Source organism: Natator depressus, chromosome 3 (genome assembly GCF_965152275.1).
Source record: "Natator depressus isolate rNatDep1 chromosome 3, rNatDep2.hap1, whole genome shotgun sequence".
Taxonomy (NCBI): Eukaryota; Metazoa; Chordata; order Testudines; family Cheloniidae; genus Natator; species Natator depressus.
This window is the reverse complement of record NC_134236.1, coordinates 110,138,591-110,152,895: the sequence shown is the minus strand read 5'-3', so window position 1 is coordinate 110,152,895 and position 14,305 is coordinate 110,138,591. Positions and strand designations below refer to the sequence as shown.

The window sequence follows — 14,305 nt, the reverse complement described above, 5'->3', positions numbered from 1 at the left end:
GCTAGTTCATCATTTTGCAGTAAGGCATTCCCTAGGAAATACCCCTCCCTCTGACTTCACCACCTCAACCAAGCTTCACAATCATCATCACTGTGTACCAGTATTAAACTGTTTGTTTAAAACTTATACTGTGTGGGTGTGGTGAAAAAAATTTCCCTGGGACCTAACCCCCCTATTTACATTAATCCTTAAGGGGAAATTGGATTCGCTTAACATCATTTTGCTTAAAGTTGCATTTTTCAGGAACATAACTACAACGTTAAGTGAGGAGTTACTGTACTCTTCATCTTCAAAGCTCTTTGCACAAATTAAGTAGCTATTCCACAAGACAGCCTTATGAGACTGGTAAATATTAACCTCCTTTTATAGATTGGGAAACTGATGCAGAAAAGTAGACTGATTTGTCCCAGGCCATAGATGGAGCCTACATCAGGAACTAGGAGCATCTTCTGATGTGATCACTGTAATTTATCAGAATTTTTATACAAAAGTGCTATTACCATATAACTCTTTGAAAACCTAAAATGAACTGTTACAAGGAAGACTGGGAAAGAGCCAAGAGAGTGAAAGAGAAATCAGACTTGAAACAGATTGGCATTAATGAGAAATATGGAGTAGTAAAATAGGAATTAAAAAGGGAGTTGTCTTCGTTCCGACACTTCTTTCTGGCACAGCAAATAACCCCCTAAGAGAAGAGTTAAATTACATCTGAGTTTTCAATAGTATGTGAGGCAGAATGTAATCTTTGCCTTAGGTATATTTTATACTGCTATTTTTATTTACTTTTAATTCCTCTCAAATTACTAATATATTTTTCTTTACTTAAAGTATTTTTGAGAATATTCACCTTGGGCTGTTTTGAAAGAAGCAAAATGAACTTCTGGACCCTGGTGCAACACATTACTCCACTTGTAAAAGGCTCCTGTTCATTTGAGTAATGTGGTCTTGATTTTGCAGCCCTTACTCCTGGGAGTAATACAAGTATGTAATCTCTTTGAATGTAAACCTTCTTCAGAAAAATTGACATGATCACGGTTATCAAAATCAAAAGCCAAATTTATAATTAATTTGCAATCCATTTCTTTCCTCCCACCCTAAGACTTCTCAGTAGCACACAAATAAATCAAGCAAACATACATTTAAAATTACATTATATTGTACTTATATATAGTGCCTTTGAACCTGAGCACTGGGGAATGCTAACAGAAGGAGAGAGCAATAAAGCAAATTGCATTAAACAGGAACAAATAAATCAACAACGAGCATTTTGGAGTGAGAACAAAATATTAGGTTTACAAGGAGGAAGAGGGGTATCAAATCATTAGAATTAGCAACACTACAATGAGGAAAAGATTCAGGACTTATTAAAATGAACTGAGAGAAGATGATGTTTACAAAGAGCTAAATGTGGATAAAGTCTGGGGTGAAATCCTGTCCCCAATAAATTCATTGGCAAAGCTCCCTCTGATTTACTGGTATTTTTAAATGGCAGTGGCAGAATGGGTTGTAAACTGGCTGAGTGAATATGAGTGAAAGAAGCAAATAGGAAGGCATGGAGAAGTGGGAATAAAAAAAAGGGAGGAAATACTGACCAGTTTGGTCGATGGCATTAAATGACGATTTCAAATCAACAACCTCAACAGAAGAAGCTAGTGAAGGGAAAAGAGGCAGCACATGAGAGTAAGGCAAAGCAAAAAGTAGACTGCTGTATGATTTTGGGCTGATCTGCAGTTGCTGAAGAGAGAGTTTTGGAAGACCAGCAAGGAGAGCACGATAGCAGGGCCTGGAACAACAAACGTGAGGTTGAGGAGTTTAGTAGCATTAAAAGTAAATCTTGCAGATATGTGAAATGTTTAGAAGATTTAACAATCTAAGAGGTAGGGTAAGCAAAGAAATTTCCTGGCTGAAAATAACGCAAGGGTTCCCAGTGCTGACAAATGGAAGGAATATCATTGAAAAGTAATTTTCTCTTGGTCAGATTTAGTGAAATTTAATTGGCTTGTTTTACCAAAGAGAAAAGAAAATCAAAAGAGAAGCTGAAAGAAATCAATTGTTCTGTAGCATGCATGCACACACATCAATAAATATGGGGAATGTAGTTGAATGGTTTAATTTAAAGATTACTAATAAACAAAGAATATTTACTCTAATTTGTACGTGTACAATATTTATGGTGACAACGAAAGCATAATTCTAAACTAAATGCTCATGAACCTTACACGAGAGGAAAGTGATCAGGAACAGTCAGCATGGATTCACCAGGGAAGGTCATGCCTGACTAATCTAATCGCCTTCTATGATGAGATTACTGGTTCTGTGGATGAAGGGAAAGCAGTGGATGTATTGTTTCTTGACTTTAGCAAAGCTTTTGACACAGTCTCCCACAGTATTCTTGTCAGCAAGTTAAGGAAGTATGGGCTAGATGAATGCACTATAAGGTGGGTAGAAAGTTGGCTAGATTGTCAGGCTCAACCGGTAGTGATCAATGGCTCCATGTCTAGTTGGCAGCCGGTGTCAAGTGGAGTGCCCCAGGGGTCGGTCCTGGGGCCGGTTTTGTTCAATATCTTCATAAATGATCTGGAGGATGGTGTGGATTGCACTCTCAGCAAATCTGCAGATGATACTAAACTGGGAGGAGTGGTAGATACGCTGGAGGGCAGAGACAGGATACAGAGGAACCTAGACAAATTGGAGGATTGGGCCAAAAGAAACCTGATTATGTTCAATAAGGATAAGTGCAGGGTCCTGCACTTAGGATGGAAGAACCCAATGCACAGCTACAGACTAGGGACCGAATGGCTAGGCAGCAGTTCTGCAGAAAAGGACCTAGGGGTTACAGTGGACGAGAAGCTGGATATGAGTCAGCAGTGTGCCCTTGTTGCCAAGAAGGCCAATGGCATTTTGGGATGTATAAGTAGGGGCACAGCGAGCAGATCGAGGGACGTTATCGTTCCCCTCTATTCGACATTGGTGAGGCCTCATCTGGAGTACTGTGTCCAGTTTTGGGCCCCACACTACAAGAAGGACGTGGATAAATTGGAGAGAGTCCAGCGAAGGGCAACAAAAATGATTAGGGGTCTGGAACACATGACTTATGAGGAGAGGCTGAGGGAACTGGGATTGTTTAGTCTGCAGAAGAGAAGAATGAGGGGGGATTTGATAGCTGCTTTCAACTACCTGAGAGGTGGTTCCAGAGAGGATGGTTCTAGACTATTCTCAGTGGTAGAAGAGGACAGGACAAGGAGTAATGGTCTCAAGTTGCAGTGGGGGAGGTTTAGGTTGGATATTAGGAAAAACTTTTTCACTAGGAGGGTGGTGAAACACTGGAATGCGTTACCTAGGGAGGTGGTAGAATCTCCTTCCTTAGAAGTTTTTAAGGTCAGGCTTGACAAAGCCTTGGCTGGGATGATTTGATTGGGGATTGGTCCTGCTTTGAGCAGGGGGTTGGACTAGGTGACCTTCTGAGGTCCCTTCCAACCCTGATATTCTATGATTCTATGATTCTCACTATAATCACAACAAACAGAACCAATCACTGAGCATATGTCAGAAAATATAAATATTAAATATTTAGCATTTGGAAGAACAAGGTTCAAATCCTGAGTGTTTTGCTCTGTAAATCAGAAGAGGGCTGCAAGTAGTACTGTGGAAAGATACTTCGCCCCAGAGAAAGGGGAAAGCATGCCACACACCTCTGCACTGAAAACCCTCTAGCCAATTAAGGATTGGCACTGATGGAATCTAAAAGGAGATCCATCATGTCATCCTTAACTGGAAGGCAAGTGATCCCAACATTAGGACTTGAGGATGAGTGATAAAATGGAATCCCTTGGTGTTCATTTACAAAGGCAGACATTTGGTGTAAGAGGTGGAACATCAGTTACTGCACGGGTGATTGTAGAGCAAACCCCTGAGTTGATAGGCTGGGGCTTCAGAGTTGATTTGTTAAAGAGCACAGGGTATCCAACGCCGAGTTCTGGGAGATTGCATAATGTTCTACGAACGTGTCCACTGACATCCAGGTGACGGCTTTATAAATATCCCTAATTGGCACATTGTTCAGGAAGGCTACTGAAGTGGAAAGCGACTGGGTAGAATGTGTTTGAGTTCCTGGTGGGAGTTGTAGATTATGTTGCCATTAGCAGAGATGAACTCAGAAATCCATTTTGAGAGCGTGCTTGGATATGGCAGATCCTCTTGATCTTTCTGCAACACAAAGAAATAGTCATGATGCCTTTCTAAATGATTTAGTTCTTTCGAGATAGATGTTAGAAGAGCGCTGGCCTTCCAAGGTGTGCAATGTGGCTTCTTGCTTATTTTCATGTGGCATGGGGAAGAAGGATGGAAGGTGAATAGGTTGGAACTTTGGGTAGGAACTTTGGACATGGTCTTTAAGTGACGTTACCTTGGAAGAAAAGTGTGTACGAGGGTACATCATGATGGCCCCTATTTCCCCTACCCATTGAGCAGATGTGATGGCTACGAGAAGGGCTGTCTTCACGGATAGGTGTATATAGCAACAAGTTGCCATGGGTTCAAACAGGGAGCTGGTGAGGTAGCATAAGAATAGGCTGAGATCCCAAGATACGGTGAAATCTCAGACTTCTGGGTAAAAGTTTTGAAGGTCCCTGAGGAATTGTTAGGTTATTGGGTGAGTAAATACCAAATGACTCACAATGGAATGTTGTAATGGTGGCAAGATGTACTTTAATGGAGCTTGTGACCTTTTGAGCTCTAGGATGTAATCCAACATGAATGGTAAAGGAGCAGTCAGCCCTGAGACATGTATGTTGTCGCACCAAGTCTGGAACCTTTTCTCTTTGTGAAGGTACATATAGCGTGTGGTTAAGTGCCTGCTATTTAAAAGGATCTCCTTTAGCCCTTCAGAACACATCATCTCTGGGGTTTGGAACCATGGAGGAGCCATGTCTTCAGATGCAGAAGTTCCAGTTTCAGATGGTGAATTTGGCCTGTGTCCTGAGGAGACAAGGTATGGAGCTGGTGGAAGGGCTATCAGTGGACAAACCACCACGTGCAAGAGGTAAGGAAATGATATTTTTCGGGGCCATGTTGGGGCTATTAAGGTGGCTCTGGCCCATTCCACTTTCATCTTGTGTAGCACTTTGAATAGTAACTCTTGGAGATTGATGTGCAACATTGACTCTAATGGGGGGGGGCCACTTGCCCTGTACTGTATGGTTCTGTCGGTGTGCCCCTCAGACCAATAGGGAGAGGTTGGTTGTCAGTATCAGGGAAGGTGATGGCTGGAGGAAGGGGACTCCTGTGCAGACATTGTGGGGTTTCATCCACTAGTCTAATAAGTCCTTGACTTTGAGTGGTATCGAGAAAGATTTGTTCAGACTGTGTCTGAGTGATAAGTAAACTGTACGGAGCCAGACCCGGAGGCAGCACATCTGTAACCTGGCATGTTTTACCACAAATGTGGTTGCTGACATACGACTGAGCAATCTTAAACAAGTTCTGGCTGACAGCTGTGGACTGGTTCATACGGTTGTAATTAGACTATCATGGCAAATCTGTGGGTTGGTAAGGCGGCTTTGACCACCACTACCAGTGCGAGCGGGCCCCAATAAATATCAGTTGTTGTACTGGTGTCAATGTTGATTTTAATGTGTTTATTTCGAGGCCTAGTCTTGAGAAAAGGTCCATTGTTCTTCAAATGTCTTCAAGCGCGTCAACTCGAGAGGGAGCTTTGATTAGACAATTGTGTAGGTATGGGGATTTTATAACTCCTTGTTTAAAGAGGTGTGCTGCTACCACTGTTAAAACCTTGGAGAACACTCTGGGTGCTGTGGAAAGGCCAAAGGGCACTTTGTACTGATAATGTTCCGACCCCAGGGCAAATCTTAGGAATTTCCTATGAGAAGGGTGTATGGTGATATGGAAATATGTGCCTTGGAGGTCGAGGGCTGAGAACCAGTCCCCCTGTTCCACTGCTGGAATTATTGTTGATAACATGACCATCCTGAACAGTGGCTGTTTCACGAACTTGTTGAGGTTTCTCAAATCTAGGATCAATCTCCACCTACCATTTTTCTTTTGCATTATGATGTGTTTGGAATAAAATCCTTTCCCTCTGTGTCAAAATGGGACTGGTTCTACGGCACCCAACCATAGCAGGTGATTTATTTAGTTTCGCAGATGGTGCTTGTGGGAAGAGTTCCTGAAGAGGGAGCAGGAAGGGAGCTGGGTAGGCAGAAGGTAGAGGAACAGAATCGAGTACCCATTGCTGATGATTTCCAACACCCACTTGTCAGAGGTGATCTTCTGCCACATTGGGTAGAAGTGGGTCATATGGTTACCAAATTAATTATCTTCAGTGGTTGCAGCATGTGATCCAGGGGGAGGCATCTCGGGGCCTCAACCAAATTTTCAAAACTGTTGATTTGAGGTGGATGGGTGAGGTGTGGATGACTATGTTGAGGTCTGTCTACTCTTGGGACATAGTACTACTTTGTGGGGACATAGTACTTCTTGTCCGCTTGCTTACACATAGGAGGTAATGCTGGGGTCTGCCAGATCACCTTGGCTGAGTCCAGTAAGGCCTCATTGACCGGGAGTGCGATTTTAGCCTATGTGGAAGTCTGCAATATATCCAGCGGCTTGTGCTGTAATTCTTGCACTTCCTCCAAGGGGATTTGGCGAGAGTCTGCTATTCTACGAACCAGTTCTTGAAATAGTTTAAAATCATCACCAGATGTTGGAGGTGGTGGCATAATTGCCTTATCTGGCGAGGACAAGGAGATGTTGGTTCTACCTCAGGTTTGGGAGGCCTGCATACAGATGAATATGGAGAGTGCCGGTGTTGATCCCTCTGATTAATGGGTGGTTTGTGAAAGTGTTGCCTCTACATAGCACAAGTGTCCCAATAGGGCTAGTATGGAGAGATAGGCATGTAGGGTGGCATCCACGGAGTGCGTGTACCAAGATCCTGGGTTGGTTCTGGACTCCTGATACTGAGGGCGCGTATAAGGTTCGCATTGTGCAGTCCCCTGGCAGGTGGGGGGAATGCATGGTGTAAACCTCTTCATCCACTTCCTCCTCCTCACTGGAGAAGGGGGAGGAGGGCCTACATGGTGAAGGAGATTGGTGCAGTATGGAGGAGTGGCAATTCCGGGGTGTCAGAGACAATCAGGTCTCTCAGGAACGGAATTCTTGTTGTACCAACAGCAGCAGCATCAGGGCTAAGGGTCCCAGCAGACGCACCTTGCAGGGCTGAAGCCCCGAGCCCCAGCAGGTGTACCCAGCTCTCGAACTTCTAAAGACTGTTGTATGTGGCTCGGAGGTTCAGTAAGTTTGGTCGCCCCGATCTAGGCACTGGTGAGGACAATGCTGATGGTGCCAAACTTAGTCTGCATTCTCCCAATTCACCAGTAGGTGGCACCCAAGGCTTCATTGTGCCAAAGCACTTGGTGCCACATGTTTAGTCGGAGCAGCCAGTGCCAACTGTGCAGCTTTGGGCCTGTCTTTGCTAGTACTATCTTCCGTGGTCCTGCCCTCTTAGGGTTCTTGGACTTATCAGTAGTGACTGTACCGGAAGTCCCCAGGTAGTCACTAGTGCCGAGTCTGACTGTGGAAGATGTTGAGGCTACTGACCTTGTGGTGGGACCCTTTTTCCTGGGATGGCTCCTTGAGAGGCGAGCTCAAGGCGCATTTCTTGCCATCTTTATGAGAGTCTTTTCTTTTTACCGTGCACATCGAGTGCGGGGCGGCAGATGACAGTGCCGGCAGTGACCGCTGTGAAGGAGAGATATTGGGGCCACAGTCTGAGTCTGACCGCAGTGCACGCGCCATCATTAACATTTTTAATTACAGCTCCTGTTTTTTTCAGGTCCAAGTCTTGAAGTTGAGGTAGTCAGTGCACTTCTGTGGTATATGCCCCTCTCCCAAGCAACGAATGCACCGTGAGTGCCTGCTGCTTATGGGGATGGCCTCATGGCAAGATTAGCACCTCTTAAACCTGGGGGATCCAGTCCTAACCCCATGTAAGGAAGAAAATAGAAAAAAAAAAAATACTATCCTGGCCTAAGGAGTAACAGAGAGGAAATTTTTTTAAAAAGGCGGGGCAGGAAAATGTAAGAAATGGCAATAACTATCAACTATAAACCTTTAACAGAAACACTTACATTGCTAAAGGCAGTAAAGATTCTCTCATCAAGGTCTCTGCTAGAGATTCCGTCCCACATCAAGGGCAATTGAGAAGGAACTGAGGGCAGTTGGACTGCACAGCGCTGTACAGTTGCCGCTCGCATGTGCAGCCCATGTTGCATCCCTGTGTGTAGGATTAAAGTGCACCTAAAGTGGAGCACCCATAGGGACACTACTTGAGGAAGAAAAGAGAAATACCACATGCATAAGCCTTTTAGAGTTGATCAAAAGGGATCCTCTTCATTCCACGTCCTAAGTAGGGACAATTCAAATATGTTGGAGGAAGAGAATCAGCAAAAAGATCTTTTTCAATTTTCATAGAAGAGACAGCAATTGCTCTGTTTGATGTAATACTGAAGTAATATACAGTGCCTATTAAATATAGGAACATAAGTGTTGTCATAGAGGATCAAATCACTGGGTGCATCTCGTCTAGGTTTCTCCCTCTGGCAGTAACCAATGGACAATGCTACAGAGGAAGGTGAAACACCACATCCAAATAGTTCACACTTGGGTAGGTGCAATGACATACATGTGGGATGAGAAGAGAGGATGTTAACTAAAGGATCTCTTCCTCCCAGCAAAGATAAACGTTAGAAAATAGTGGTTCAACCTACAAATCAAAATTATTTATACATACATATACACATTATACATACACACAAGAAATCTGTTCATTTCATTTTGTTGGGTGGTGTGAGAAAATGCTCAGAATCAAATCTAAAACCAGACATTGTTCTTGGACATCGTATTTCAGCTGACAGCGTCAAATTCTGCTGTGCCTGGGACTCCTATTTAACCCAAACAGCAGTATACTAGGGAACTTTTACTGCACAGCAGCTGTGTCCACCCACACAGTGCATGGCAACAGGGTCCACATGGACAGGTAGTGCACGGCTTGCTGGAGTGCTGCAGGTTTACACCGAACCTTGCCACATACTAACTGTTCATCTAAACATACCCTCAGAAGCTGCACATCTGCATTTAAAAACAGTATTTGGCCCACAACGGGGTTTTGTTGTCATTTTAAATAGATTATTTAAATTCTGGAAAATGAACAATTGTGTAATAATTGGTAAGGATGCTCCAAAACTGCATCTCTATACAGATATACTTGGTGTGTTCCATAATCTATACCTAGCTTCACCCTCTCCCATAATGTAAAGAGTTACTCCTTAAGCAGAGGATAGGGAATATGGAGTCTTGATGTTTTCTCCTTCATGTTGCCACTATCTCACTAGTACCTAGGATGAGTCACTGAACTTCTTTGTTCCTCAGTTTTCCTATCTTTGGGTAGAACACCCATTTTTGTAAAGCATTTAAGATCTTTAAATGTTATATTAAAGGTTTGCTTTCCATGTAGTACTAGCATACAGTATGTGTTCTAAAGTTCATTTGAAGACAGTTAACACCTGTTTGACAGACTTTAAAATATATATTTATCTGCTCCAGTCTTTTATTGTCTATCTGATCTTAAAAAACCCTCTGTTTGATCACCATAAAGTATTCACATAAGTTGCTCCTGCAACAGCATGATTATTTTATTTCTATTTCTTTTTTTGGCCAGGTGGTGCGGGCAGAGAAGATGAACTGTTATGAAACAAAGATCCTGTATTTAAGGAAATACTTTTATTAAAAATGAATGCATGAAGAGATATATATGGTACCAAAAAAGATTTTTTTTTAATTTTCCTATTAGGAGTTAGCAGCTCTAAGCCCCTTAAAAAACATTACTAAGGCAGAGCATCTTTCTATCGGTCAAAAAATTGAATGTGAAAAATATTTACATCCCCACTAAACAGTCATAGAAAAGAAACCAGTGTGTTATTGTGCAGAACTACTCAATTTGACAAGTTATATACATTATGATTAAAGTTATAATGCTCACTACCAGGATACATTTGGTTTAATAAGTATATTTACTGTAGTTGGAGGCTTTTGTTTGTCTATATTTTAACGTACACCAAGATATTTTAGGATTCACTAAACAACACAGAAAAGCTAGATGACAAAATGTGAGGCCTAACTAGTTTTCTTTTTGTGCTTGTAAGCAGTTCTGAGTCTTTGTAAACAAAACTATCCACTAAACAGAAAAAAACAATACTGGCCATTTAACAGTATGTGGAGAACCCTTAAGATAATTCTACTAAATTTAGAGTCAATATTGTTTTATAGTTCCTGTTCAGTTCTTATTTTTATAGGATCTTGATCAGTTCTGCTCACAGAATGATAGACTTACCTGTTAGAAGATGAATAACACCAGGAAATGGACCAAGTTTTTCTTCAGTAAAAATATATAAATCAGAAACCATTCTGATGTAATTTTAAATAGAGTTTCTAAATTACTCTGATCCGGTAAGAAAATGTGGCCATGGTTTAAAAAAGGTACACTTCTCAAGATTTATCATTAGGGGAAATTCAAATCTATTTCCGCTTATTCCTTTATTTTAATATATTTATTTTCTAAATGCAGCCAACTCACTTTACAGTGGTCATACTGTTGCTGTAAAGTTGAAACATCCCCTCCAATGGGCATCTGCTTTTTCAGCTCTTCATCTTTCACATTCAGCCATTTGATTAGCTCTTCCAGTGATGTCAGCAGCCTGTTCCATTTTTCTGCACTTGCCTCCAAGTGGGCCCTGCAAAAAGATAAAACCGTGTCCTACTCAGAGGCTTGCCCTACATCCAAAATCTACTACATTTTATTTGAAGAAACTTGTCCCTGTTAGAACAGGAACACGCCCCTAACACCTACATGCAAAATAACTGCTTGAATGTGCATTAAAAGTCACCACTTTAAATCATTTTGCACTGCAAAAGCAAATTAGTCTGAGAGACAACAGAATGTGGACGAATGTCTGTCTGATGTGTGAATCTGCCTCAAACAATGCAGAGTGCATATCTGAGAGGGATGAAAGAAAATCCCCACTCTCTGTTATGAATCTGAACTTGTAGTGTACAAATTACATACACCTAATCTTTGCACCAAAATACACTATTTCTGAACTTTTGAGGCAAACTTAAATCTTTGATGCCAAGAGCCCAAATCTCCAAGGCTGAAAGAAATGATGCACACCAGCAATCAGCAATCATCAGAATTAAGGAATTAATTATGAATGGCTGAAAACTAGGGCTGTTAAGCAATTAAAAAAATTAACTGTGATTAATTGTGCTGTTAAACAATAATAGAATATCATTTATATAAATATTTTGGATGTTTTCCACATTTTCAAATATATTGATTTCAATTACAGAATTACACACTTTATATTTTTAATATCAATATTTACACTGTAAAAATAAAAAAATAGTATTTTTCAATTCACTTAAGTACTGTAGTGCAATCTCTTTATAATGAAAGTTGAACTTACAAATGTAGAATTATGTACAAAAAATTACTCCATTCAAAAATAAAACAATGTACAACTTTAGAGCCTACAAGTCCACATGCACTTACTTCTTGTTCAGCCAGTTACCCACACAAACAAGTCTGTTCACATTTTCAGGAGATAATGCTGCCTGCTTCTTGTTTACAATATCACCTGAAATTGAGAACAGGCATTCACATGGCACTGTTGTAGCCAGCGTTGCAAGATATTTACATGCCAGATGCACTAAAGATTCATATGTCCCTTCATGCTTTAATCATCATTTGTGAGGACATGCGTCCATGCTGATGATGGGTTCTGCTCAATAACGAGCCAAAGCAGTGCAGACCGACGCATGTTCACTTTCATCATCTGAGTTAGATGCCACCAGCAGAAGGCTGATTTTCTTTTTTGGTGGTTCGGGTTCTGTAGTTTCTGCATCATAGCATTGCTCTTTTAAAATTTCTGAAAGCATGCTCCACACCCCGTCCCACTCAGATTTTGGAAGGCACTTCAGATTCTTAAACCTTGGGGCGAGTGCTGTAGCTATTTTTAGAAATCTCACATTGGTACCTTCAAATCTGCAGTGAAAGTGTTCTTAAAACGAACATCATGCTGGGTCATCATCTGAGACTGCTATAATATGAAATATATGGCAGTATGCGGGTAAAACACTCCCCCAAGGAGTTCAGTCACAAGTTTAATTAACACATTTTTTTAACGAGAGTCATCAGCATGGAAGCATGTCCTCTGGAATGGTGGCCAAAGCATGAAGGAGCATACGAATGTTTAGCATATCTGGCACGTAAATACCTTGCGATGCTGGCTACAAAAGTGCCATGTGAATGTCTGTTCTTATTTACAATGTCACCTGAAAGTAAGAAGTGGGCAGCATTATCTCCCATAAATATAAACAAACGTACTTCTCTTAGCGATTGGCTGAACAAGAAGTAGGACTGAGTGGACATGTAGGTTCTAAAGTTTTACATTGTTTTTTCTTTTTGAGTGCAGTTAGGTACCCAAAAAAAGCTACATTTGTAAGTTGCAGTTTCATGATAAAGAGATTGCACTATGGTACTTTTATAAGGCGAATTGAAAAATACTATTTCTTTTGTTTATTATTTTTACCGTTCAAATATTGGTAATAAAAATAATATGAAGTGAGCACTGAACACTTTGTATTCTCTGTTGTAATTGAAAATTTTATATTTAAAAATGTAGAAAAACATGCAAAATATTTAATAAATATAAATTGGTATTCTATTGTTTAACAGTGCAATTAAAACCGCAATTTATCACGATTAATTTTTTTGAGTTAAATCGCGTGAGTTAATTACAATTAATCAACAGCCCTACTGAAAACACAGTGGTGGCACAGGCTATTTACTACATTAAGCCTGAGTCAGCGATTCATTTCTGCAGTATTGTGCAGTAATGCAATTAAAAACATGCCCTCACTGTAATTTCTCTTGATAATGGTAGACATTCCTGTTTCCTTTGTTTCCCCCTCTGCTCCATTCCAAGCTATCCTGACATGGGACCTTCAACCAAGACTAAATACTTAACAGGCAGTTGTGTAATCTCATGCCACTGCCTTTCTACTGTACCATCAATATACCTAGTATTTTCTATTCTCTAGCTGCCCTCCCTACAACGTCTAGACAATTGTAATAACGTCCCTCTGTTCTACTTTAATTCCGGTCATTCTGTGCTTTTGTCAATTAATTTTGAACCCAACATATAAATTACTTATACTTGTTAACAATAATTTCACTTGCCACACGTCAGCCAGGTTACAGAGCAGAACTAAATCCTTTTCAATGTAACTTGCTGCTAGCTCCATGGTCTCTGCTTTTCTGTTATCAACAAGCAGTATTATATATATTTGGTTTCTGTCTTTTTTTTTAAATACTGTTATTACAATTTTTTAAATCCATTTTAGCTGTTACTCAGACCTTAACTCTTTCAATGCAATACTACTTCACCTGCCTTCTTCTGTGCTGTCATCTTAAATAGCAGTTCCAATGAATGCCCAATACTGACAGTTATTAATCTGGCACTACTTGGAGGTGCATATGAAATATGCTGGAAGCTCTACTTCAAGAGGATCATTTTGGTGGGGTTGTGATACTTAGGAGGGGTGTGGTTCTGAAGTGAGGGAGGGATACGAGGTGGATGAATTGGGAAGCACTTGTCATTGGGATTATATGGAAGCAAGATTAATTTGTAGAGGCAAGGTATCTCCAGGAAGGTTGAGCTAGGAGGATTTAGGGAGAGGAATCTGTTCTCCCTTCACCCTAATCCATGAAAGCACTTAAGCACCTATTTTGTTTTTAGCAAGTACTTAAATGTTTTCCTAACAGAGATGCACTTAAGCAGGTGATTTCCTAAATTGGTGCTCCTAAGCTTCCAGCCTCCCCACCATTCGTCTCTCTTAATGCTGAATTCAAGCCAGCTGTCTATATGCTGAGATTGAACATACAGCCAGCTTGCCCCACGCGGACTTGTGAATGAGGTACTGCAACGGAGTACAGAGCATGACGTTGGAATCCACACACTGCCTTGCTCCACAGAATCTTCTAATTCAAAAGGGAGAAAGCCAACAGAAAAGTAAGTAGCACACTTGAACCTATTAAGGCCTGAACCCAGCTTTAAGGTAGAGAGGGAACCAAGGGACGTCAGTGGGAGGAGTCACACAGAGGGCAGAGACAGAGTGCCTCCAGCAAATTCTGTTGAATGGCAAAACCCTAGTTTCAGCAGAAAGGTCT

The 14,305-nt window shown here is 41.1% G+C and overlaps 1 protein-coding gene across 3 annotated transcripts in view; it reads right to left on the bottom strand.

Moving 5' to 3' along the window:
- Nucleotides 1-14,305, bottom strand: part of UTRN (utrophin) — a 594,030-nt gene that overhangs the window by 185,495 nt on the left and 394,230 nt on the right. For all 3 annotated transcript variants that reach the window (XM_074948548.1, XM_074948550.1, XM_074948549.1), the window contains one exon: nt 10,652-10,808. In XM_074948548.1, the coding sequence (XP_074804649.1) occupies nt 10,652-10,808 (157 nt within the window). The remainder of the gene's footprint in view (nt 1-10,651; nt 10,809-14,305) is intronic.